The sequence below is a fragment of the Lampris incognitus genome, chromosome 16 (genome assembly GCF_029633865.1).
Source record: "Lampris incognitus isolate fLamInc1 chromosome 16, fLamInc1.hap2, whole genome shotgun sequence".
Classification (NCBI taxonomy): domain Eukaryota; kingdom Metazoa; phylum Chordata; class Actinopteri; order Lampriformes; family Lampridae; genus Lampris; species Lampris incognitus.
Genome location: NC_079226.1, coordinates 15,081,072 through 15,108,756, shown reverse-complemented (window position 1 = coordinate 15,108,756; position 27,685 = coordinate 15,081,072). Strand labels below are relative to the sequence as shown.

Genomic DNA, 27,685 nt, shown 5'->3' with positions numbered 1-27,685 from the left:
CTGTTGATTGAGAGGGATCCATGGGGGCCACAGTGGTAGGGTCCACAGCGGCTAGGGATGGGGGTGAACCTGGAGAACTTGATTGGTAGAGGGGTGGATCGAAATCCAGTGTACTAGATGGAGAGTCAACGCTCAGGTCCAATGGTTCTGGTTCTGCATCCATGAACACTGAGTCGAGATCATCTTGGTCAAGGGAGGTCAGCATTACTAAGTCAAAGTGGACCAGATCAGCATGATATATAGCTACTGTATCGAGTGGTTCTGGAAGAGGTGGCCACTCTGTCTCATGGGACTCTGTTTCAGGGGAGTTGGCAATGGCAGTGACTGGCTGAGCATGCACGGAAGCAAAAGTTGAGTCTAAGTCCACTGACTCTGGAGGAGAGTAAGAAGGATAATCTGGAAGTGACCAGTTAGGATCTGTATTTAGGTTAATATCAGTAGGGCTTGCAGGGGAGTCAGTGTCAGGATACTCTGACACCACAATAGAAGGGCACTGGTTGTCTGGATCTAAGATAGTTGATATAAAAGAGGCAAGATCAGGTGACGATGCATCACTTGGACAGACAGTGGTTGGGTCTTGATGAACAGGATTAGCTGAAGACACTGCGGATGAGTCTGGTGGTGTATTATCTGGTTCTGATGGGTTCAAAGGGATAGGATCTTCTAATCCTGGGGATGATGAACACACAGTTACTGGGTTGTGAAACACTAGATCTGGCTTTTCCAAAGCAATGGGTCCCTGAGAATCTGAATTTGTTGACATATCACCTCGGTCCTCCGGTGGAGACACAGTAACCACAGGAACTGGATATGGCAGATGTATCTTCTCTCTGCAAAGTGGCTCTGAGTCCTGGGGTTTCCCATCATCTGGTTCAGTGTCTGAACAGTTATCATTAGCATGGTCTGAGGAGGTTTTCTCTGGAGTGATTATAGTGTCTTGTTCTATTGTCTCTAATTTTTTAGCGCTTCTATTGGCTGGTTCTGTTGAGCATGACACTGTAAAATGAACAGTAGCTGGTTCAGAAATAGCCTCATTTAATGCACTCATCTTGTCATCATCTAATACTACCGTCGAGGGCACAGTTGGTAAGTCTACAGGTGTTGGCACTGGTTGGATTGTTTTACCAGAGCCTGGAAGTAGTGGATCTAAAGAAAGTGGTATAGCACTTTCCACATACATTGATTGTGGACAGGCAAGAATGCTCGGGTCCATAGAGAGCTGTTTTGGCAGATGTCTCCGAGCCCCCGTGCCCTTATTTTGTTCTTCTTTCTCCTCTGGACAATTCACAGCTGCATCTGCAGTGCTTTGCCGGACCAGGACCTTACCCCTGGCTTGCGTCCCCACTGACACTTTAGAAACCCAGGGTGTCTTTTCTCTTGCCCCTCCCACACCTCTATCTGTTCCAGAGGCTCCAAGCCCTCCTCCTCCTGCAGCTCCCACCCTTATCCCAGCTCCTGAAGCAATGTTCCCACCTTGTGGGGACCATGTGTTGTAATGCTGTGTAAAAGTGTTAAAATGACTGTTGAAGGCACGGAGTTCTGTGCAGAGGTCCCTCCTGAGTTCAGCTAGCTCCCGACGCATGGCTGACACCTCCTCTTTCCACTGCATGCTGATTGCTGCAGCCAGGGTAGCTGACTCTTTGATGCTGGCCTGGATGGCTTTTGGTGAAGGCCGCTCTGGGCCATGAACACTAGGTCTGGGTGACCTGAAGAGGCTTGGAGAAACAGGTGGTCCAGAAAGAGGTTTGGCAGTTGCCCCCACATTACCTTGTTGGTAATGCCTGTCTCTTCTGATGGGACAGCCAAGATCATCATGAGCCAAAGGAACTGTGTCTGCCAAGTCCTGACGTACACTGGCCCGGTCGGATAAACAAGAGTCTTCATGCACATAATTTCTGTCTGGAAGACAAATGTAAATATGTATCTGTAATATTGCTTCAGGTGTGGACAGCTGGAGAGAATGTGCTTCTCAAAGCCACAAAGCAGTAACACTTAGTCATGCACTAAATGCTATATGAGTCAAAATAAGGCAATAAAATAACTATGAAATGTTAGTATCATGGCTGTCATCCCAGCATTCATTTACCTTTAAATATATTTTCTCCGGTTCATAGACCATTTTACAATAGAGTGTTTGTTGGAAACCAACAGAACACTGAGAAAGCATTCCCATTTTGACTCATTTCTGATAATGGTTTACACTGCCTTCTCAATCTTGATTTGTAGCATGCATTCTTAACATCTTTTCAATGCACAAAGCTGAAATCCACAGTTCCCGAAACACATCACAGAGAAAGGACAAAACTACATAGATGACCCTTATGTGCATGCTTTTTTTTGCTTCCAGTTGGAGTAAACAAATGTGTACTTTGTGCAATGAAAAGAGGCAAAGATGAGCAAAGCTTCAAAACCTCCCCCCATCAATAAGGAAGTATAGTATGAACCCTATTGAAAATATGAGGTCCAGTTTGACCCATTGCTCTGAAATGAACCAAAGTTCACTTGTTGAAAATGGTGATAAAATCCATCGTATGCCAATGTCTGTGTCCTGAAAATGCAAACATATTTATTTGAGTTCATTGAGAAAGCAGTGTAGGTAAAGTAACATTCTCATATAAATTATCCGTCACATACACATCTCCAGGTGGCCACACCCCTAACCCTCTCTATCACATTCCAACTGCTGGTCTTTCTTGAAACTACAGTGGGAAAGTTTGGACTCCAGTTCGACTTCTCCAGACACGTGAACTTTTCTTCTTCTCTTCCCACATTCTTCATCTGTACTTGGACGTAACGTTTCCTCTGTGAATCCAGCAGTCATTATGGGAATACTTGAAGTCACCAGCACTTTACATTTTAAACCAAGGGTAATAATCATCAGCAATATGCGTGTGGGTCAGCTGAGCTGCTTTAAATTTTTTACAATACGTAAGAAGCTTGTATAGTGTATGTGATATGAATAAAAGGCGTGACCATTTATTCATTTACAGGCACATTCAAATTCCACTTTAATCTACATTTGTCATACATCCAAGTATGCATGTCCTTTATGTGATCTCAGGTTGTCAACATGACCTCAAAACCTTTGCAATGAGACAAAATAAGTAGTTTGAAGTGAGGTGAAAACTGTGGGAGAAGAACTAAAAGGGAGTGTGCTGTCACATGTGTATTTGAATCACTGTGTAAACTGAGTTTGCCAAAAGGGACTTGATGTTTTTCTCCATTGCTCTGCCCAGTGTTTTAGGTAAGCTGTGTGTCGAGCACATTCACAAGAACCACCATGTGGCCTCAAGAATAAAGGGATTTATCCAAATTGAAGCCCTCATTTCCTTAATTTGATCTGAATTTCACACAAGGTCCCTTCATGTTTTTCAATAGGGTTCATAGCTTTACTCTCCAATGCAGTCAATGAATGAGCAGATGAAGCACGCACTGTATCCAAAATACATTAGGATGAAATGGCATAACTGAAACGCTATGGCTACAGTAATCATGTCTATCAAAACCAATGGAAACATACAAGAGTGTCATGCAAAGAAATGGAGCTGTTAAGACAATATGTCTAGTTTGCACTAACTGATCAATGTTTTATGTATTACAATAAATATCCAATTGTAAGTATGAACTTTTGTGTTTGTATTTCTGCACTTAACAGCAATATCAATATACAGCACAATATACATGTTGTAGTCTACAACTGACACATATCCAACGTCCTTACCTGTGGTGGACCTTATGGTGGAGGTGACAGTGGAGGAGGCCATGGAAGGGATACAGTCATCATCCTGGGAGTAGCCGGCCTGAATAGCCCGTAGGTAACTGTGGCTCCTGGTCCTGAAGCAACCGGGCAGGTCCAAGGCCTCCATGGCTTGGGATTCCACCTCGCTGAACACCGACTCGCAAACCGACTCAAACTGGCCATTTATCTCCGTCTCACTCATCTGTGAGAGATAACAGCCATAGCCATCATTTCCCCCATGTTTAGGTATCAATTGAGGTTATTTCTTAGTTTATTGTAGGAAACTGGTTGATTAGTTTATTGTAAGAAACTGTTGTTAAGTTCCAATATTGTGTTTCTGGCTTTCTTTAAAACAAAAAAGGCTAACTCTACTCAAAAGGGGTGTCTATTTTTATGTGGGTAAAGTGTACTGGGAGTCAAAAATACTAAAGAACTTATGAGCGAGGCATCCAGGTGGCGTGGCGGTCTATTCCATTGCCTACCAACACAGGGATCGCTGGTTCGAATCCCCGTGTTACCTCTGGCTTGGTGGGGCATCCCTGCAGACACAACTGGCCGTGTCTGCCGGTGGGAAGCCGGATGAGGGTATGTGTCCTGGTCGCTACACTAGCGCCTCCTGTGGTCGGTCGGGGTGTCTGTTCAGGGGAATGGGGGAACTGGGGGGAATAGCGTGATCCTCCCACGTGCCCCTGACAAAATTCCTCACTAGTAACGGCTGGTGACGCCACATGTATCAGAGGAGGCATGTGGTAGTCTGCAGCCCTCCCCAGATTGGCAGCGGGGGTGGAGCAGCGACTGGTACGGCTCAGAACACTGAGACAGTTGGCCGGATACAATTGGGGAGAAAAAGGGAGAAAAAAAAAAAGAAAAAAAATGCACAGCAGAGACTGTATTTTCTGAGGCGTCTCAAGAGTTTTGGTATGAGTACCAAAAGTCTTATTAATTTTCATCGCAGTATCATGGAGGGTGTCTTGACAGGCTGTATCACAGTGTGGTTTGGCAACCTGACTGCTCAGGACTGCTGACTGCTGCATGAGACTGTAAAGACAGCAGCAAAAATCATTGGCGTGGAACTACCACAACTTCATAATATCTATATCCCTCACTGCAAAAGGAAAGCCCAAAACATCATTAAGGACACCAGCCACCCCCCGCTCATCTTCTGTGTTCGCCCCTTCCATCTAAAAAACGTTACCGGAGCATCAAACCCCACACCATCCGTCTCAGTAATAGTTTCTTTCCAAAGGCAGTCAAGTTGTTGAACAGTTGATACACCCATATGCAAATTCTATTGTGTTATCGTGTATTGTATATTGTTTAGGGATGGTGTGTCCTTTGTCCTCTGTGTTAAGACTGAGAGAGCCACAGCACAAGAATTTAATTGTATTCTACGCATGACAAGAAAATTGAACTTGAAGACTCTGGGTAAATAAATACCACACCTCTTTCAAGAGGAAGAGCAAATCTTTAGTGAATACAAAAGCTCCTGCTGAAGTCGAGGGGTTTCTTTGTACAACTGTGTGCAGTGAGTCATCGTTCTTGCTAATTTAGTGGGATAATAATAGCCACCTCCTATTCGCGGTCTGGGGAATATTCCCTTTTAGTGGAGCAGTTTCACTTTCTTCATGGATATCCATTCACCGCATCATATAGGTACGTTATATTGGGGGAGTCACCCCCCCCCCACATATAAGCTGTCTGATGGGGATCGTTGGCCAGAAAGATTAATCTCCTCTTTCTCTTTCCAGCTAGTAACTATTGAAAACTCAGACCAAAAACCTTGAGGTAATTTCTGTATAGGTAGATTAGGTTTTCAAAATATAAGTGATTGTGTGCAGGCACCCCTTAAAGCCACTGTCAAAACACTTTGCAATAGTTGCACACTTTGTTGTACATAATACGTACATAATCATTCATTTCTCACTTATTTATATTCAACCTCATCTTGCAAGGATCCACATTTAAACTCGATTCCATCTTGCATTGATTGCTCCATACAGTTTGCACTTGTTGCCGTGAATGTGCTTGTTATTCCCACCACCATGGACGATGTGACTGCCTCCTTGACTGCTGCTATAGGCATATTTGTATGTATGTATGTATGTATGTATGTATGTATGTATGTATGTATGTATGTATGTATGCAAAGTACATTGTGAGTTGGCCACAAAAGCCTGATTCTTTTCCTGAATCTAAAGATAAAACCACCCAATCTCCCTACCAGAGGCCAATATTGGTTTACTGTTAATAACTCATACAGCCATCAGTGTTCATACTGTTGGTGATAATGTTCTACCATATTGAACTCTCTCTTTTAAAGAATGAATAAGGCAACAAAAAAAAAATCTCTCCTGCATAGAAATACAGTACAAGGGAGTGTCCAGAATTAGCTCCTAACTGGAACGGTCCAGACTCACCTGGCTCACTTGGCTAACACAGCTAGCCTGGCTGAGGGTGCTGACGGCTCTCATATAGCTCTGATTCCTGGAGCGAAACTTTGGGGAGTTGTAGTTGGCAGAGGGATCCAAGGTAATGCTCGGGTGCATGTCCCTGGTTGATTGCAAATGGTAGCTCTGACTGGACAGAGAGAGACAAAGAGAAAAGAGCCGAGAATGAAACGACACTCGCGGCGTTGACGTCGTAGGCAAGTCAATTTAATTTAATATATCTAAATCAACTGTAATTTGGCTAGTGTCTACAGGTGTGACGCAATGACAAAAATAATTAAGTGCTATTAATCGTAATGGCCTTCATCTGAGGAAGCAGGACTTCAGAGAGAGAAACTGATTATGAAATTGCTTCTCCAAAAATGGGACACCCCCCCCCCGACCCACCACATCCCCTCCTTCACCTCTCCACTAAATCATTGCGGTGTTCAACAGTGTCCGTCCTCAAAATGGCTATTCGATTTCGCATTGTGCTGAAACATCCAATCAATGTTTGGAAATGAGGGAAATGCAAATAAGGAGCTAGTTAGTGAGCCAGCACTTCAGAGCAGGCACTCCAGTGTCAGCCAGGTCAATTAAAAGTGCAATCCCAAAGGGCCTGCAAAGACATTGCTCAGGAAATCATGCCTGGTTATAAATCTGCTTGAAGGAGGTGGAACGGGGGAGATAAAGGTAAGAGAAATCATATACACAGAGATTTTGTATGATACTGGTCGAAGCATAGGAGGAATACTAATGGGAGGCACCCTTTGCAAGATCTAATTCTAATGTCAGACATAGATGAGTGGCCAGTTACTGACAATGCGATCAACTCACGAAATGACTTAAAAGACTGGGTGCTGGGATCACACAGTTGGAGTGCCGTTCAAATCTTTTCTTTATTTGTTATTGAGACGAAATCTAGTGTTTGCGTAGAACATTTCAGTGTGATTAAAAGCCCCCCGATGAAATTTCCAGTGTCATGACAAGGCCTGGAGCGTCTGCAAAGTAATATCGCCCTTCTCGATGGCTAAGGACATCCTAAAGTGCAAATATCAAGAGATTAAAAACCTTAATGGAGCAGCAGTGGATTTCCCAAGTGAAAAAACAGCCCTACTGTAAGAGGGAACGTGTGCTATCTATACTCTTGACTACTTTAAATAGCCATATGGTCTGATCTGTGGAAGTGTGCCTTCTTAAGTTTTGCAATAAGGAAGTCAGTTCGATTGTGTGCTGGTATATAATGGTGGGTTAATTATATCATGTGTGTGTGTGTACACACACACACACACACACACACACACACATACTATATTGTGTTTAATTGTGCTTAAAGTTTTGGCCGCGTGAGGTTGCCCTGGGTGACCTGCCATTGACTGGTATTGAGTGTTTGCTCTGTGAGGCGTCCATATTGAGTATGTCAGCAGGGCAGCAAGCCAGCTGGCTTAGCTAGTCTGACCACTGCAACATGGCAGCAACAGAGAGTGAAGGGGAGTGGAGGCACTGTGCTTGTATTCACCTTAAGTCTGCAGCAAAATTGGTGATGTAGTTACGCATGTCACTGTTGATTTTATCCAAACGGTATGAGCTGTGGGTAAAGAAGAAAAGGAGAGTTACTAGTTCCCACAAATGGGACAGCAGTGGATGCGTGGAGGGCTGGCTGACGTCACTGGGCACGAGTCCAAGGGTTTCGGTTCTGTATGACAGTTAAGGTGAGGTGGGGGTATTAAATGTTTGCTTAGGATGTTTCCCCGAGCGCTGCAAACATTAGGGCGATGCAACATATGCAGACAATGATGCCCTCTGAGAATGATTTCGAAGAGGCAGAAGGTGTAAAAATTAAAAATGCATTTAGCTGACTGATGGGGTGAATGGCGGGGTTATGTTAATGTATAGTAAGTGAGACAAAGAGAAGACGTATGAGGAACAAAGTGACCAGTGCGTTATGAGTGTTGATGAACCTTAGTTACATTGTTCAAACAGCAACTAAGTGGGGCTGTGTAATCACTGGCAATAACAAACACCATAATGTCTCACGAGATGTAGCTTTTACACTACACCATACACCACAAAGTCTTTCCCGGTAGCCAATTAGATGTGGTCAATTGAACTAGCCGAGGATACAAACCTCCCCCACAAAAACCCCCGACGTTCTCCCACAAACGACACTTAGCTAAGCTCTTGGCTGACAGCGTCAGATGAAACCACACTAACCAAAACATAAAATGTGCATTACATTGCTCGTCTCTGCCGTGTACAGACGTCTTATTATTGTCAGTTGAGAGAGGCAAGAATGCTTCCCCTTTATCAATTCTGCCCAAGAACATGCCCCTCTAATGTCTCCGATTGTTGCTAATGCACTACCATTGTGGGCCAATATTAATCCACGAGATGATGGCAATCTCACGCTCGCCCGCGCTGTTGGCTTTTCACGTTACCAGGGAACGTGCTCCTTCAGTTGTTAAACAAAGGCCCACCTCGACAATAGCTGTTTTGTGCAGAGTTTTGAAGAAAACCAGACAGAAGCGAGGCGAGTCACATTTGATGGTGCACATAAGCGAACGACAATGCTGAAGTATGGAAAGGGAGCACTGCAGCAGAGCGGGATGAATTTTGAAAATAAAATAAAACAGGAAGGGGGTAGAACGTATTAACTCGGGGGTTTAGTGGATGAGGGCATGGGAATGTGTCTACTGGACCGGAATATGGAATATAGTGGTCATGCAGCATCCCTAACAAAAAGAACAGGGAGTAAACACCAAAGGAGGGCAATTACATTCTCTGAATGGTTTGTGTCAGTGGGTTGGAGAATAACTAGAGGTGCGGCTGAATCTCATCTCGACGAGGGCCGATAAAGAGACAGAACTATGAAATGGAGATGTGCTTGATCCATATCAAAATAATCTTATTTATGTAAATACAGCACCTTCCCTTATTAGATGTGTTTGCATGAAATATTTTCTACAATTTTTTTTTGATAGGCATTGTGCAATCAGTAACACACACACACACACACACGCACACACACACACACACCCATCCCATTCTCTATTCAAGCAATGGGCCACAAGGTCACAGTTTATGAGAGTTGCAGTCATGTTGAATTGGAAATTATACAGCTGTAAATGGAGATACAAAGCTGAACCAAGGGTGCAGTTAGTCACTGAAGGAAAGTGTCGGAGAGAAACCTAACCGTAAGTAAGCTACTCTATGCATCACACATCACATGCAAATCAATGGATCGGGGTTTTTTTTGGGGGGGGGTTGTTATTTGCATTGACCTTGAGATCTGGGAAAAGTGCTCATGTGCAATGCAAACCGAACGAGTAATTATGCTATGTCAAATTTGGCTGTTTTGTGAATATTCATTTTGATTTGATTGCAGCTACCAACAAAAGGTTATCATAGATGAGGCGAGCAAATAAATGTGAGTTATTTTACAAACTGCCTGAAATAGCTTGAATGCTTGGGTGGCTTGAGGTGGCGAGAGCCTCAGTTATACCCTAATGAGACATTACAGCTGCAGAAAGACAAGTCGGGCTGCCAGAGATGGATGTTAATTGTTGTTGCTGTTCTCTCTGTTTGTGTGTGCGAGTATTTGAATGTATCCTGCTATGAGATAGTGATTATCATTTCTGATTTACCCCATGACTCAGCTTGCTGGGGGGGGGTTAAATTTGCCCCAAACCAATCATATTCTATCATTACTGATATATACATAAAACATTGGTAGTTTAAAATATTTGGGAAAACTGCTAAAAAAAGAATCCATTCATCATTATCTTCCTCTACTTTGCGGGGTGTTGTGGATGAACGGGGCCGTGACTAGAAGAAGAAGAATGACGTGACCTTATCAGCCATTGGGCAGAGGTAGAGAGAAGGAGAGAAAAATAGAAAGACTGAGGGGGACGAACAGAGAGGGACAGACAGAGGACAAGAGATACAGAGAAAGAGAGAGAGAGACACGATAGAAACAGACACAAAGAGCATAAAGAAAAAGACAGAAAGAGACGAGAGGAAGACAGAGACAGAGATGAAGTGAGATGACATGAATTGCGGCCTGTTCTAACACTATTTACATCTGGGTGTCAGCGCTGTCAAATTGGTGTAGATGGCCCGATCTTCCACCCCTGCAGGACAAATTGCTACGAGCAAGGAAGACATCAAACCTACGCCGTGTTTCCACCTCAAATCCGATCTAATTCCATATCAACAGACCCTACGAACCACAACAAAACCAGAACTCTCCTGTCAGGTGCTCCTCGCGTGCCTGATGCCTCTCACACACAGATACTCGAGACAGTAATGGGTCTGGACAACAGCAGGTTGGCATCATGCCTAAGAATCGAAAACAGCGGCGTATTGGATCTCGAGCTAAATAGAAGCAGTAAGAGTCTCTGGATGTAACGTAATGGCGTCCAGGAACAGGTTTCTCAAGGAGTAATGATGACCATTTTACAGTATGGACGTAATGGTCTGAATCACAAGTGCTGCGGTCATACCTACTTCTCATCGATTCCCAATCTGAAGTGTTATCAGGAGAAAAAAAAAAGGCATTGCACAGGAGAGCAAAACATTATGGAAGATGTCCAGTTTAAAGAAAAGGGATGTCAAACGATGGCATCCTTTGACAAGTCTCAGTAAAATATCAGGACGGCACAGCAATGTCGCTCACGGGGGCACTCCTGCTGTATCAAACAAACCCTCTTTTCCGTTCTCCACAATACCGCGGTTGCTGTCAATGGGCTCTGAGGCAGGTCATACAATGACTGATCCATACGGGTCAATATCTTCCTTTCAATGGTGCCGAGCAGATTCTCATTCTAAGCGCCGATGACTTATTATTCAGAGGGGACTCCGAGCACAATGACTGCAACTGATCGGCCCACCCTGCTGTTGTATTCTCATAAATTACTCGCCGCTTAGAGCCATTTAAAATGAAGAGTCAGGGGGGGAAGCTTGACAATGCATGGAAAATAATCGACAACCATAATTTAGGTGTCTTATCCTTTGTATCACAATCTGACTGAGCGATTGGCAATACAAAGAAGAAAAAAATGCCAGCAATGCATCTTCCATAGGTGGACAAGATACCGCGATCTGTATGCACCGGGGCACAATTCATGTACCCTACAGAATTTGTCCATTACGTATCGACTGAGAAAGGATATCTGGCTTATTATCTAAATAGGCAGAGGCTGATAGGTAGAGGCCTATTGCTTAATACACCAACCCTCCTGCCCTGCATCCTTCCCCATCATCACTGCCTGCAGAGAGACATCACACGCATGCTGCCTGAAATGCTGTGATCATTAATTCTGTGTGTGTGTGTGTATGTGTGTGTGTGTGTGTGTGTGTACATTCAACAGGGTCAGGTTCGCATTGTTATTGTGTATTAGTGGATTCTGTGGGTGTCGCCCACTGCGGTTTCAACGTTTCCAGGGGAGAGCATGAGAAAACAGCAATTTAACAACCTGTGCTGAATGGTAATGAGAGCTGGTGTTGCAAGCGGTGAGAGAGGAAGACGCGAGGAATGGAGTCATAAGAGAAGAGAAAAGACTGGGGGAGAGACAGAGAAGAACAGATACAGAGAGAAGAAGAGGAAAAGCAAAGACAAAAGCAATTGGGGTGGGTGGATAAGAAAATGAAATAGAGGCGTGAAGGCAACCATCAGGAGTCCTAGATGTCTTGATGCATGCTCATAAACCCAGGTCAGCAAACCAAAGAAGGTTGAATCAGTTCATCTGGACACGGCGTTTATTGACAGATATGATTCATCACTCAACTAAGTGACACCTTCAGTCTAAACTGACTGCAGGTACCCCCCCCCCGATAAACAATACAGTACAATACAGCTGCATAACGACCAGTTGCACCCATGGTCCCACCCATATTTGCATATGAAACCGGTCGTTGGTTTCGGTCGTTATGCAACTGTGTTGTACTGTATTGTTTATCGGGGTGGGCATACCTGCAGTCAGTTTAGACTGAAGATGTCACTTAGTCGAGTGATGAAACGTATCTGTCAGTAAGCGTTGTGTCCAGATGAACTGATTCAACCTTCTTTGACAAGAGTTCTAGAATGTCACCTCGAGCCTTGAGTACCGACACAAATCCCCTTAACACACGTCACTGTCAGTCTGAGACCTACATTTTACATGTTGGTCAAGTTTTGGGCACAATGTCATCCGAGCTTTGTGTCCAATATTTCTGTCAGCACAGGGGCCAGGATAAGTAAGTATGCGTCCTCCCGTGGAGACCACCGAAATGACCTCCAGCCGTGGTTGTTTAAATGTACTACTGAAGGCTGACGCGGCAGAAGTGAAGTCGATGAAAATATTGGGTTTTGAAAGAACGGGTCTGTGGGATATGTTTTATAGAACTGCCGTATTAATAAAACGGGCCTCCGTATGCCGGTGCAGTAATTACTGTTTTCACATTCAGCTGTGCACAAAGAGGCGCAGGTCCCTTTGCACGGGGATGAAAGCAAATTCGACGGCACACAACGCCTCCCTTTTCAACAGATGATGGATCTCCCCGACGCGATGTTGTTTGTCGGAAGTAGACGAGTGACATTTGAGCAGCTCGACTGACAGACTAGGGATTTTTGATAATTGAAAAAAAAAGTATAAACCATTTAGATTGAAAGATGGGATAAAGGAAACGGGCTTTTTTAACAACTTCTAAGTGATCTTTTGTTTGCTGTTACACAATTCCTCGCCGGAGTACCTGGAGATGAGCAATAACAGGCGATGCGGGAGGACACGGGATGTGAGGTCACAAGGAAATAAAAGGAACAGAGAGGTAAACACAAAGGCAGCTGAAGAAAAAAACATAAAACAGACGATTACCAAGACATATACACAGCTTCTAATAAAAAAGAACAAACGGATAAGCCAGGAAATTCACTTCCGGGGCAAAAACATGTGCAGTGAAGTATTTTCTGTTGAAATGGCATGGCTGGTTGTTTGTTGGCTTTCCTGACATTACTGTAAGGACCGGCAGATATCTGCAGCATGTGTTTCTAAGTCAATGCAACACAAACCATGCCACAACAGGCCTGTTGTTAGATCATCTGTATGCTGTCTGCCTTTCTTGTCACCTCAATGTTGCAGGTCAGGCTGAAACTTCTGTCTGCTCGTCTCTGTCGCCTCGTGCCCTCTCTGACCTGTTTCTGCCCCCCCCCCTTTTACCCCCAACTGTACTTGGCCAATTACCCCACTCTTCCGAGCCGTCCCGGTCGCCGCTCCACCCCCTCTGCCGATCCGGGCAGGGCTGCAGACTACCACATGCCTCCTCCGATAAATGTGGAGTCGCCAGCCGCTTCTTTTCACCTGACAGACAGGAGTTTCACCAGGGGGACGCAGCGCATGGGAGGATCACGCTACTCCCCCCAGTTCCCCTGAACAGGCGCCCCGACCGACCAGAAGAGGCGCTAGTGAGGCGACCAGGATACTTACCCACATCCTGCTTCCCACCTGCAGACACGACCAATTGTGTCTGTAGGGACGCCCGACCAAGCTGGAGGTAACACGGGGATTTGAACCGGCGATCCCCGTGTTGGTAGGCAACAGAATAGACCACTACGCTACCCGGATGCCCTGTTTCTGCCCTAATCCAATGCATATGTTACTGCAATAATGCTTTTAAACTCGCAACCACTCGTTACTGAGTAACCAAAACAAAAGCCATCAGTTTCCTTATTCTGATGGATCTCATCCTGGAATAAAATGCTGCGTTTTTAGTGACAAATGAAAAGAGTGATTTGAATGACGGTGTAATGATTCTGATAAGTAAAAGGAATTGTAGTAATTTCATGTAGCCTGATGCTTAGATTGTCCGACTGGCACGTCTGTATTCATTCAGCAGTGACGCGGCGCTACAGCTAGGAAACCTGCTGTCCACGCCGCCTTGAGAAGGTATACGAGAACAAACGAAGTCGATTTCCTCCCAAGACAAACAAGTATAGGGCTATGCACTGAGTCTTCAACTATAATCAAATAAACACAAAAGTCCAGTTTCAGTTAGTAAATTATGACTTATTTCTCGATGAACTCTGCTACTGTGTAAAATACTGACATTAATTTTGCAGAACATTTCCAAAAAAAAAAAGGAAAAAAAAATGAAACTGCACCGAATGCATAAAAAAGGAACAATGTCACCCCACTGGGAGAAATTTTGACTCATTTTATAAAACATACCATTTCAAAACGGAAGATCTGTCTAAATGGCTCATTAAATTTTGTTACCTGCAGCCCCAGTGCCAAAAACAAAAACACCTAACAAGTACTGACGTCAAACTAAAAGCTGAAAAATCCCAGAAGTGCTATTAGAAGTGCCGGGGAAACAAACACAAGCTAGGCGGTTAGAAACAAACACAAGCTAGGTGGTTAAATCACATTCTCCACACATTTTAAGATTAGCGTGTCCTACCTCTGAGAGTCCAACAGGTCCCTCGGTCTAATGACGGCCTTGACCAGGGCGTCTGGGCGGACCATCTTCTGCGGCGAGGTCTTGGGGCTGGAGTCGGAATCTCCGCTCTCTTCGTCCCCCATGGCTTTGACATAGCTGCTGCTCCTCATCCGGCGACAGGGGATCTCGTCATCTTTGCCGCCGCCTGGGTAGCCCCCCCACTCATCCTGGGGCACCTGCACGGCACAGGGACAAATGCAATCATAAATACTGGTGGCGGCATGAAAGCCCTCTTAGATGTGACGGGTTAGTTTTACTACATCCACTTCTTGCTGAAGCTGGCTTCTGATCCGTTGCCTTGGTATAATCCAGAGACGTGTAGTTCTTGATGATTTGTAATAAAATTGATGTAACAGAAAACCCGTGTGCCGATGCGTACATTTGGAGCCTCCTACGCTACAGATGTGCAGAATCTCCTCTGTGCAGCTTGGCTACAAGTTGCCGAGGACCTGCACTCAGCAGCCATGGTAAACTATAGGCTTGGCTATTGTTCATATTTACTGACAGATGGATGCATGAGACCAGAGATCCGACACAACCAGAATGGCTCCATCAATCTTCAGTTACTGCATGTTGAACCGTGCCATCAAATCAAGCAAAGCGCTTTACATGTGGACATATTCTCCCACTTCGTTAAATCTGGCAATTGAGTGTATGATCCCGCATTACCCTTTCCATGGCGGTACTTTTTTCTCTCTCGCTTTGCACTCATCGGCTCTGTTTACTGTATGTACAGTGTATTTTTCTGAGTATGCACAAATGATGTCTTTACAGGCTGTATCACAGCAGTCTTAAATATTGAATGAGGTAGGGCCAGGGGGATAAACACAACATCCTAGACTGGGTGGAAGCAACAACAACAAAAACAACTTAAATGTATATAGCGCCTTTCAAGGAACCCAAAGATGCTTTACACTTAGTGGTGCAGACAAAACAAATAACACAAGAACAGAAAATAAAAATAGCAGAGATTGCCGGGGATGATAGAAGTGGCTAGATACCGTAGGCCTTGGTGAACAGGTGAGTTTTTACGAGTTTTTTTTTAAAGTGCGAAGAAGCAGCGTTGTGGATCTCTGCCGGGACAGAGGTCCAAATGGTGGGGGCTGCCACACTGAAGGCTCTGTCCCCAAAAGCCCGCAGGCTGGTGTGGAAGATGGAAAGCAGGCTCGTTTCTGCGGACCGCAGATTCTGGGATGGAATATAGGGGTGGAGGAGGTCTGACAGGTACTGGGGGGCAAGGGCGTGGAGGGATTTGTAGGTCAGGAGGAGGATTTTGTAGAAAATGTGGGACTTGACCGGGAGCCAGCGAAGGTGGGGGTGCTGCCAGGGCCTGGTGTGGGTGAGAACCCTGGCAGCTGAGTTCTGCACATACTGAAGCCTGTCCAGGGCTTTGCTGGGTACCACAGACGTGACTCCATTGCAATAATCCAGACAGGAGGTGATGAAGGCATGGATGAAGGTCACTGCCGCAGAGTCTGAGAGCAATGGCCGGAGTCTGGAGATGTTTTTGAGGTGAAGGAAAACAGATTTAGTGATGGATTTGATGTGTGACTGGAATGAGAGAGTGAAGTCCAGAATGATACCCAGGTTGCGGACTTCTGGGGATGGGCAGATGGAGCAGCTGTCCACATCGAGGAGAAAATCTCCAACCTTCCAGAGCAGCATAAAACTAAACTGAGGTTATGCACTGATATTACTTATTGTGGCTTCATCTCATGAAAAACCCTTGTTGGAATGCTTCTCGAACTGGAGCCATGTACTGTTTAGTGCACACTTGGCCAAAAAATACAGGATTGTGGGTACAGACTATGTTATGCCGCACATTTTTTACAATCAACTGTGAATCCTTTATGCTTTGTGCGCAACACATTACATTCTTGCTGCTATGTGATTCCAGCAAGATTGTATAATGTAGTGGGTACGGTTATGCAGCCTGTCAAAATGTGCCATATGCTATCTTCACTCGCTCATGTAGTGAACTGATGAAGATGGCACACACATGCTTTTCGATATCACAAGCTCGTATCAAACAATGCAACTTTCATTCTCTCTCTCTCTCTCCCTCTCTCTCGTACCTTCACTCTCTCACGTGCTCTCATTGTGCTTTAGTTAAACAATACAACAGAGTTCAATTACTGTGACAACAATGGCAGATGAGTCAGGGTCTTAGTAGCTAATTTTTACCACCCACATTTGTTTGCCATTCTGTTAACACTGCAACTGGGTCCTATTGTCTGTGTGTGTGTGTGTGTGTGTGGGGTGGGGTGGGGTGGGGTGGGGTGGAGGACGTCGACAGCAAAACATAGCAAAATCTATCGTCGCCTGCACGCGAATCTATTCATATCGTGTTGCACTCTGCCAGCTGCACGGGACGGTCAGTAGCTATAGCTGGACATGTATTTTTATGGCTTATGATGTCCAGACTCATAAAAGATGACATTGTCAGTAATCATTAAATCCAACCTGGAGGTCGCTGCCGGCTCCTGACGCTGTAACCATCTGTTACTTTAATATCCTGGATGCCACGTCAGCCTTGAGATGGCGCCAATCCGCCAAACTCGAGAATTCATCAAGTTGAAATCACACTTGTTTGCACATTTCTCACTTCTTAGATTTAGAGGGGCAAAACAACACGGGGACCACATTATTTCCCTACAGTGAATATCTTCTCTCGCCACGAATGAGTACCCCTGCTCTGCCTGCTACTGCTATTAGCTAGGAGGAAGATGAAGATGATATGAGACCACACACACACAATCTCCAGAACACCCTATATAACTTTCTTTGGTGATTTCTGGTTTGTACTCGCATGGACTGGGAGCTGGTTGTCTGTTGCACATGTGATCAGGAGATGTGCTTCCTTCCAAATGCCACAAACCCGTCAGGGGAACGCCGTCCTGCAGCCTCACACACGACACTGGCGAGCGAGGATCGTGTGGCAGTTTTGATAGGAAATGTCGCCCACTTAATATTAGCAACTGATATGCTATTACTAACTGAGCCAAAAAACAAAAAACAAAAAAAAAACATGGCAAATTGTGTTCATATAAAACATTGGCCAGCTGAAAATCAAATCCCAACCATGTTATAAGCAAAGTACAAAATGCACTATGTAAGAAGTATAACAAACAACCTTATCAAACAACAGCGAATGTGCAGAAAATGTGTGAAACAATGCCGGACCACCCAGGCACGTCATATTCATGAGGACTACACAATCCTGAACATCGTGCCCTGCTGCTACGGTATTCTGTTTGTTGTCGCTTTATTTATTTATTTTGCATCTTGGAAAACATTGCGGGTCGCCTGTGACACGGATCCCACTCTTGGCGTCAGTGTGCAGCGACCCACGTCTGCTTTGCTAACAAGTGTCACATCAAACCAAAACAGCCTGAATAATTAATCAATTACAGTTTAATTTCAAGCCTGCCTTTGTTAATGACAGGCAGCTTTGATCTAAAGCTGCCGGTCATTAACTCCCGCGTGTGATCTCCTGTCGGGGAGTTGGGGCTCTAACGGAGGCCGAGGCCGACCGATGGGGATTATGACTTGAAAAGCGACGTGTCATATGGGTGTGTAAAGCGCCGCATCAGATTTCAGTTTTAGTCTGGGGTTATCAGCCGCCAGGGAAAAACATGTAAAAAGAGGTTTGTGCAGCGAAGGGTAGGGCCCGGTCCGTTCTTTTTAAGTCCATCCATCCATTATCCAAGCCGCTCATCCCAATCGGGGTCACGGGATGCTGGAGCCTATCCCAGCAGTCATTGGGCGGCACGTGGGGAGACACCCTGGACAGGCCGCCAGTCCAGCACAGGGCCACACACACACACACACACACACACACACACACACACACACACACACACACACACACACACACACAGAGAGACAATTTAGTACGGCTGATTCACCTGACCTACATGTCTTTGGACTGTGGGAGGAAACCGGAGCACCCGGAGGAAACCCACACAGACACGGGGAGAACATGCAAACTCCACACAGAGGATGACCCGGGACGACCCCAAGGTTGGACTACTCCGGGGTTCGAACCCAGGACCTTCTTGCCGTGAGGCGACCGCGCTAACCACTGCGCCACCGTACCGTCCTCTTTTTAAGTCACAAGTCAAAATTTCTCAGTCGTAACAAGTGTGTCAAGTCACACAAAGTCAAGTCACACAAAATTAAGATACCAGCAAATCTCAGAAATAAAAAAGGCAAGCGGACTTCTGAATAATCCAATATTACAATTTACCGTACACTTAAATTTGAACTGAACTTAAAGGCCTACTCTGAAAGCAAAAAAAGAAGCAATTTTCCAGGGGATCTGTGTGGGTAGGAGGCTTTTGCGGGTGTATATCGGTCTGACTTGGAAACAAATCCTCCGGTTTCAGATCACTTTTAAAATGAACAGCGAAACCTCCTCCAAACAGAAAGGGGTCTCCAAATTGATGTCGTCTTCGAAATGGTTTAAATTTGTCACACCATGAATTTTGATGTAACACCGCTTTAGTTTATTTTGGCTCACCTGTCATCGTTCCACCCTGCTCGTACCCACTTTGTGCTGTCAGAATGTCCTTTAACCCGCTACCTGGTAGTCTCTGGTATACGAGCAGCAGCTAGCATGTTGCTGTTTACAATGTGCAATTAGTCAACACATGCTAATTCGTTAAAAGTCCCAACTACATAGCTCAGATATGGCTGATGTCTCTCACCGTGCAACACCTGGCTGTCAACCTATGTCATAAGTGAGTTCGAGCTCGGTCGACACCCAAAATTCCTTAAGAGAAAAAAGCAAACATTTCACAGCATGTGTGGTTATAATCTTTCATTAGAAAAACACCAGACTGGGGCGTCCGGGTGGCATGACGGTCTATTCCGTTGCCTACCAACATGGGGATCGCCAGTTCGAATCCCCATGTTACCTCTGGCTTGGTTGGGCGTCCCTACAGACAAAGTTGGCCGTGTCTGCAGGTGGGAAGCCAGATGCGAGTATGTGTCCTGGTCGCTGCAGTAGCGCCTCCTCTGGTCAGTCGGGGCGCTTGTTCAGGGGGGGAGGGGGATAGTGTGACCCTCCCACGCACTACGTCCCCCTGGCGAAACCCCTCACTGTCAGGTGAAAAGAAGTGGCTGGCGACTCCACATGTGTAGGAGGAGGCGTGTGGTAGTCTGCAGCCCTCCCCGGATCGGCAGTGGGGATGGAGCAGCGACTGGGACAGCTCAGAAGAGTGGGGTAATTGGCCAGATGCAACTGGGGAGAAAAGGGGGGGGGAATCCCCCCCCCCAAAAAAAGAAACACACCAGACTAACTATGGTGTGCCCATTTCAAACAGAATGGTGTGATGGTTCTGTTTTATTGATGCTACTGGGGATGTGCAAAGCGTGTGAATTTGACATGAGATGACATCCCTTTGCTCGGCTGATTCTGAGCTATCTGAGCTTGGCCAAGACGCAGACACCATATTCACAGTGAATTAGCATGAATTAGCTTTTCCATCTCGCTTGGCTCTAACACAGAACCATGTTGTACAGCGTCTCTGGCTTGTCCCGCCAGCCCGTCAAAGCTACGTAGTTTCTTAACTCAGCAAAAGAAGGTTGTACATCAAGATCCATTTCCTCATAAAACTAACGTTGCCTTATGGACTGAGAGGCGCTGTATTAGCGGTTTCCATGTGTTCAGCTTCAGTGTTGGACTTGCTGTCAATCTGTACATCAAAAGGTCTGTTGTGCCAACATGGGAATCGCTGGTTTGAATCCCTGTGTTACCTCCGGCTTGGTCGGGTGTCCCTACAGACACAATTGGCCGTGTCTGCGGGTAGGAAGCCGGATGTGGGTATTTGTCCTGGTTGCTGCACTAGCGCCTCCTCTGGCCAGTCAGGGCGCCTATTTGGGGGTGAGGGGGAACCAGGGGGAATAGCGTGATCCTCCCACGTGCTACGTCCCCCTGGTGAAACTCCTACTGTCAGGTGAAAAGGAGCGGCTGGCGACTCCCCATGTATTGGAGGAGGCATGGGGTAGTCTGCAGCCCTCCCCGGATCGGCAGAGGGGGTGGAGCAGCGACCGGGACGGCTCGGAAGAGCAGGGTGATTGGCCAGGTACAACTGGGGAGAAAAAGGGGGGAAAATCCCCCTCCCCCCAAAAAAACGGTCTGTTGTGAAAAACAGATAAGCCACAATTTGTTGAGAGTGTGGTGGGGATGTGGTGAAATGTTGGGGAATAAAATCTATTTAGTGGAAACACCAGTAAAAGCAGGTCTTACTGACTAAATCCACATAAGAGCAACTTCTGAATGAATTTAAGTCGCTGTAAGAAGGCCGTCTGATAAAACAAACCAGGGTTAATGGTTATTTACTTTCATTTCAGTCAATTTAGGGAGTGGAACTGTTCTTCGACTACGTTTTATTTTTTATGATAAAAAGGTTATTATGGTTAAGCAGTGCATCAGCTGTGAAATTGTATTATCAGTTAATGAACTGTGCTTTCAATTTACTTTATGAATAGATGATATTTAAAATGAATTGGAGGCTACACTAAAACAAACGGAGAAATAAAAAGTTAACTGCACACCCCTAAGCTATCCTGTGGAGCTTCCTATAAAATAAATAAATAAATAAAATTAAACAATAATTCATGCCATATTCTAATTTGGGTTTGATTAATATTTACAAGTGAAACACCATTTACCAATACATTTTAAAAACAAACGACAAACTTATGAGGTATTGTGAGGCTTTTCATTGCAAATTGTTAACACGCACAGACACACACGGAGACGAACACTATGATAAGAGCCATTCATCTCCCCTCAAAGACACACATGCACAACCTAGCGAATGGAGTCGATGGGTTAATTAAATCTTGGAGGGGTTTGATATTTTTAGACATCTAATTAAGGAACAGAACACCAGAGGACAGGCACAAGCTGTGGCCACATTTGTTTAATTTGGATTCTCTGATAAACCAGATAGATTGCAAGGTGTCCTGTCTCCTTCCGAAGACATGAAATGGACTCGGCGGCGGCGGTGTACATGACTCCACGGGTAAATGAACCCGGCGTGGGGCGGATTTAACCGGGTGAAGAAGAAAAACACAATGGCTACTCTGCCCTGACATTCCCTGATCGAACTGAAAATAGCAATTTATGTCCAAACAAGGACACAAGCGGCGCAAAGGAGCCTGCTAATTGGAGCAAGAGGATTCAAGGATCAGCGTGGCTCCACAAGTCTCACAATGAAGTACAAGAAACACAAATTTAGTCTACAATTCTTTCACGAGGGCCAACAACTTGAACTGCATCCTCCTCCGCATGGCTGACCCATTTGACCAAGATGTTTTGGTCAAACATTTGGTGGACGTCAGTGGTTCTCAAACTTTTTGGCCCCGCGGCCCCTCCATGTTAAAGGACATATTCCAGGGTCCCCCACAGGAGACATGATAACCTGTCTGTCCTCGAACAATTCACAAAGCCGGCAGCCAGACCAACATGTACCCTGGCTCTGCCAAATGATGGGAGCTAAGCAGGTGTGGGCTTGGCTAGTACTTGGATGGGAGACCTCCTGGGAAAATGAGTTGCTGCCGGAAGTGGTGTTGGTGGGCCAGTAGGGGGCAGTCTTCCCTCTGGTCCTAATAAAAACAACAACTATCAAATCCCAATACCCCGGTGCAGTGACGGGGACACTGTGCTGTAGGAGATGCCGTCCTTCGGATGAGATGTTAAACTGAGGTCCTAACTCACTGTGGTCATTAAAGATCCCATGCCACTTATCATGGAGAGTGGGGGGGGGGGGTTCCCCCGTGTTCTGGCAACATTCCCAACCGGGCTCTCCACCTCATCATCCCCCCGTGTAATTGGCTCTGATTCTTCCCTGTCCACCTCAAGCTGATGTGTGCTGAGCGTTCTGGTGCAAAATGGCTGCCGTGCATCATCCAGGTGCTGCTGCAGATTGGTGGTGGTTGAAGTGAGTTACCCCCTTCAATCTGAAGCGCTTTGGGTGTCCAGAAAAGCCCTATATAAATGTAATGATGATTATTATTATCTATTATTAAAGCAGCAAGCTGCTCTTTGTGTCTTTGTGCATGCTAAATAATCCAGGTAAGTAAATCACAGAAAGCTGAATCAGTTCATCCGCACACGTTTATTGAGAGAATCGTTTCATCACTCATGTAAGTGACGTCTCCAGCCTCAGCTGACTGCAGGTGTCCCCACCCTGATAAATCACTCTGTCTTCACATACCAGGGTTGACAGTGAATGCTTTGTGTTAATTGTTTAGTTGAATAATTACCTGTCTCGATGTTTTGTTTGCAAGGCCCTTGGGCAGCTCCCGGGGGGGAGGTGTTGGGGTCCTCATTTGGGCCCCAACACCCCCCCCCCCAGTCACCGATGGAAGAATACATCTAAATTAATCCAAAGAAGTTCGAGAACGCTGTTTTCACTGTGAAGACGGGTGGAGAGTTTTGTGTCCACACCAGCATTGTGGAAAAGTTCGCCGTCCACACTGAAAGGCCAAAGCAACAGAACAGGAACTGGGCGTACGCAGGCAACTTGAGCCGGCACCTTTACTCTGACCACATGACAATCGCATGTCTCCGTTTTCGCCGTCCACACCGCGACATGAGACCGACATTTTTAAAACCTATCCACGTTGGAGAGCGTTTCCAAAAAGCTCAGATTTCGGTGGACGGAAGGCCACGGCGGAGTGAAAAACATTCGTTTTCGAATTTGACCGTGTTCCTGTGGATGTACTGTAAATGACAGGGAGCCATATAGCAGACATTGTGCGAAGGTGTCACGAGCGACAATAACTGACCACCTTTTCTATAAGTGACCCAACAAGCTCATCGCCGCTATTCTCCTTGGTGTTGCAAGGGGCCGTAGGCATGAGGCAGGCCTCAGCCGATGCCCCCGTGGTGCCCTCCTCCGTTCGTTAACCGTGCAGCTCTCTCTATCCACACAGCTCATCTACCGGCAAGCCACACAAGACACTGCCGTGAAATGGAGGGGGGGGGGCAGAGGGGTGGGCAGAGAGCAAGATGAAGAGATAAGAGGTGGAGATGGAGTGAGAGAAGTAGAAGAAAGAGAGGGAAAATCAAATCAGGGCAGGGGGAATGAGCAGGGAAGACAAAGGCAGGGGAAAGAGAGAGAGGGGTGGAACGAGAGAGAGAGAGAGAGAGAGGTGGAGAGAGAGAGAGAGAGCGAGAGAGAGAGAGAGAGAGAGAGAGAGAGAGAGAGAGAGAGAGAGAGAGAGAGAGAGAGAGAGGTGGAGAGAGAGAGAGAGAGAGAGAGATAGAGCGAACTCTTAAAGACTCAATCACTGCTAATCCGCCCACCTGCCTCCAGCTCATCATGTCCTCCCTTAAGCCTTCATAGGGACCACGTGTGATATAGTACAGGTGCTGTTTTCTTTGTCGCGCTCGCTAACCGTGCTCGCCGTGCTCGGAGAGTGCACACATGGAGTCCTGACTACCCATTAGTCCGTCGACACTCGGCTCTTAAGACTCTCAGGGAAGCATTCGGTAAACGAGCAGCGACAGGGCCGGCAGTGTAAAAGAGGCGGTGTTGCCAAACCGTAGGTCCAGCGTACACATGTACATCGCATAAACACACACGGCACACATGCGCAAATCTGCAGACCCCGTGACACCCTGGGCTTTCTAATCCCTTCCCTCTCTCACACACAAATATACACATAACATACATCATACTCTCTCTCTCTCTCTCTCTCTCTCTCTCTCACACACACACACACACACGTTATTCTCTCTTTCTTTGCAACACACACACACACACAGACACGAAAAGGCAGATTTCCTTGAAGGTATTCCTGTCTTTGCAGGAGATGTCCAGCATCCTTCAGGGCCAGGCTGTGTGTGAAATTCTCATTTGTGTTAATGTCAAGGGCACGGCTGTCTCCCTGGTCTGTGCCTCTATAAAGGCCAGCATCCCCCTGCCTAAGGACCCCGCTGAATACCAGGAGGAGGCTGCTTCCGTAGCGGGCTCTCAGTGGGACGTGTGGTCTGCCGGCATAGCGGCATCACCGCCCTCGTTGTGAGAGACACGGGTAGAGATTTGCAAGCTGTGCAAGACTCACAATTACGTTTCGACCCGGTCAAAAATAAAATCAGGTCAATAAGGCCGATCGCAAGGATGAATTTATCTACAAAACAAACTTGCCTTTTTAGAGGTGCATTGTGAATAGTAATTTTTTAATACATCTATATATCTGTGGCCAACAGATAAATCTGAAGTTTTTGTTACCACATTTCAATATGTTCCTGACACAGTGGCACTTCTAGCTGCCAAATTCCTGACTAGTTAAAAGATGCCATTAAGCTTTATTACTGCTTCTACAATGTGCTGATGTAACGCTGCAGAAAAGGTGTATCTCAACAGGTTTCACACGCTTGAAATGATACAGAAATATTGTCTCGTTTCAAGAATAATTTTCTCATTAAGAACTATGTAAGATTAGTCATCATGGTTTAAGAATATCTAGGTTGAGTTATCCAACTTGATTTTTTTCAGCTTAAAAGAGCATTTTTAAAAAGTAAAACACAAAAGCTTTCAGCTGAGAACTGCTTTCAGAGGGACTGCATCATTAGAGTGATGACTGGCGGCCTGCCCAGGGTGTCTCCCCACCCCGCCGCCCAACGACTGCTGGGATAGGCTCCAGCATCCCCGCCACCCTGACTGGGATAAGCGGCTTGGATAACGGACGGATGGATGGTTTCAGATGAGCTCGACTATCTGTCTCAAGAGTTCTGATCTTTCAGGTAAACAAGTGATCTGATCTTGTTTCAAGAGGTCTTACCTAGTTCAGATATTCGACTGTGCTGCCAGTTATTTTGCCTGTTTTGGGGGGGGGGTTCTCTGACTTGGACGTGCTAATTTTTTGTCTCAAGTCTTAGCATGGCATTTCTGGCAGTGAAAAAACACTTCCTCCTCTTCACTGGTTGATCTTGCTCAAATTGGCTGCCTGCTGGTAGGGCAGGGACAGATTTGCTACTGCCACCATCTTAGAAAACTGTATTACTGTGCAACTGCAGAAACTTGTTTTTTTTACAGCAAATTACCTTTTTGTTCATAGACGTGTTTTACATTCATTCATTCGTTCGTTCATTCATTCATTCATCATCACCAGCCGCTTCTCCGGGGTCGGGTCGTGGTGGCAGCAAGCTAAGTAGGGCACTCCAGACGTTCCTCTCCCCAGCAACGCCCTCCAGCTCCTCCTGGGGGATACCAAGGCGGTCCCAGGCCAGACTGGGCATGTAGTCCCTCCAGTGAGTTCTGGATCTACCCCGAGGTCTCCTCCCTGTTAGCCGTGCCCGGTAAACCTCCAAAGGAAGGCGCCCAGGAGGCATCCTAATCAGATGTCCGAGCCATCTCAACAGGCTCCTTTCAACGCGAAGGAGCAGCGGCTCTACTCCGAGCTCCCTCCGGATGTCCGAGCTCCTCACCCTATCTCTAAGGCTGAGCCCAGACATCCTACGGAGGAAACTCATTTCAGCAGCTTGTATCCGCGATCTCACCCTTTCGGTCACTACCCAAAGCTCATGACCATAGGTGAGGGTTGGAGCAAAGATTGACTGGTAAACTGAGAGCTTTGCCGTCTGGCTCAGCTCCCTCCTCACCACAACGGTCCGGTACAACGTCCGCATTACTGCTGATGCTGCACCAATCTGCCTGTTTTACAGTTCACGTGTTTTACATTTACTACAAAAATCCCTTGTTCAGCCGAGCAACCGAGCGCAACACCAGAAAAAGAAAAATGGCTACGCAAGTCTATCTAGAAATCTCAAAATGAAAGCGGAGGGGTCTTAGGCACCCTAAGGGGGGTAATCTAGGCCTGATACACAGCTTGTCTCTGCTCAGCAGATACTTTTCTTTAAAGTGAAATTTGTGGGGTGGAGAGCTTATTGGGGGAAAGGGGTACGTCTTTAAAACCGTGGGTGTGGAGACGTACCTCTGACATCTTTCTGTAGTTTCTGCCCTCTCATGTCAGACAAGCATGAAATCTACTGACAATATGTATGTATCTATCTATCTAAATCTCTATCTATCTATCTATCTATCTATCTATCTATCTATCTATATATGTGTGTGTGTGTGTGTGTGTTTGTTTGTATGTATGAATGCATTTATGTACAGACGGATGACAAATGAAAGGAGAAACCTGAATGTTTGACCCCTACGGTGAGGGGGGTCCGGGGGATCTGTTATGCTGTGGGGGGCTTTTCCTGGCATGGTTTGAGTCCACTTGTCCCCTTAGAGGGAAGGGTCGCTGCAAAACAGAGTTATTCTGCGTGATCACCTTTGATGAGACATCTCTATCCCGATGGGGGTGGTCTCTTCCCGGGTGACAGCGCCCCCGTCCACAGGACACGAGGGGGTCGCTGAACGGTTTGACGGGGAGGAACATGGTGTAAATCAAAAGCTACGGCCTACGCAGTCACCAGATCTCAACCCAGCTGAACACCTATGGGAGATGTTGGAGTGATGTGAACATGTCATTACACATATCTGTGAGGAAATCTGACTTGTTGTAATTTCTCTCCCCGTAGCGGAAATCCCACGGTGACTAGTCACAAAGGCAGTTTTAGATATGCCACTTGTCAGACTCATTACGGTGGAATTCCAGATCTCTCGTATGAAATTATGTCGCGTAGAAACGTCCCCTCAGACATCCGAAACACAGTTTCGCGTCATGTCGCTCTACCTCAGCGTACTCTTGACAGATAAGGTGGCCGAAGGGTCAAGGTGATGACATGCTAATCCATTGTGCTCTGTATGCGTGGGTGTGAGTCTCATTGGTAGAAATCAATTTTTGAGGCAGCGAGATGGCCTCAAGGTAGAGAGCTGCGAAAACAACTGAAAGACCGCCAGTTCAAATCCCAGCAGATGGCAAATGATGAAAACTGGCTGGTAATAAAAAAGAGAGAGAGAGAGAGAGAGAGAGAGAGAGAGAGAGAGAGAGAGAGAGAGAGAGAGAGAGAATGGCATCTACCTCTGTGGGATAATTATCCCTGTTGAAGTGCCCTTGGGCAAGACACTAGACT

General features: G+C 46.0%; 1 protein-coding gene across 1 annotated transcript in view; it reads right to left on the bottom strand.

Annotated features, from left to right (window-relative positions):
* dlgap2a (discs, large (Drosophila) homolog-associated protein 2a) overlaps nucleotides 1–27,685 on the bottom strand; it is a 73,442-nt gene that overhangs the window by 40,690 nt on the left and 5,067 nt on the right. Inside the window, exons 2-4 of the mRNA XM_056295676.1 lie at nucleotides 14,599–14,813; nucleotides 6,166–6,316; nucleotides 3,722–3,941 (exon numbers count right to left, since the gene is read on the bottom strand). Of these exons, the coding sequence (XP_056151651.1) occupies nucleotides 3,722–3,941; nucleotides 6,166–6,316; nucleotides 14,599–14,813 (586 nt within the window). The remainder of the gene's footprint in view (nucleotides 1–3,721; nucleotides 3,942–6,165; nucleotides 6,317–14,598; nucleotides 14,814–27,685) is intronic.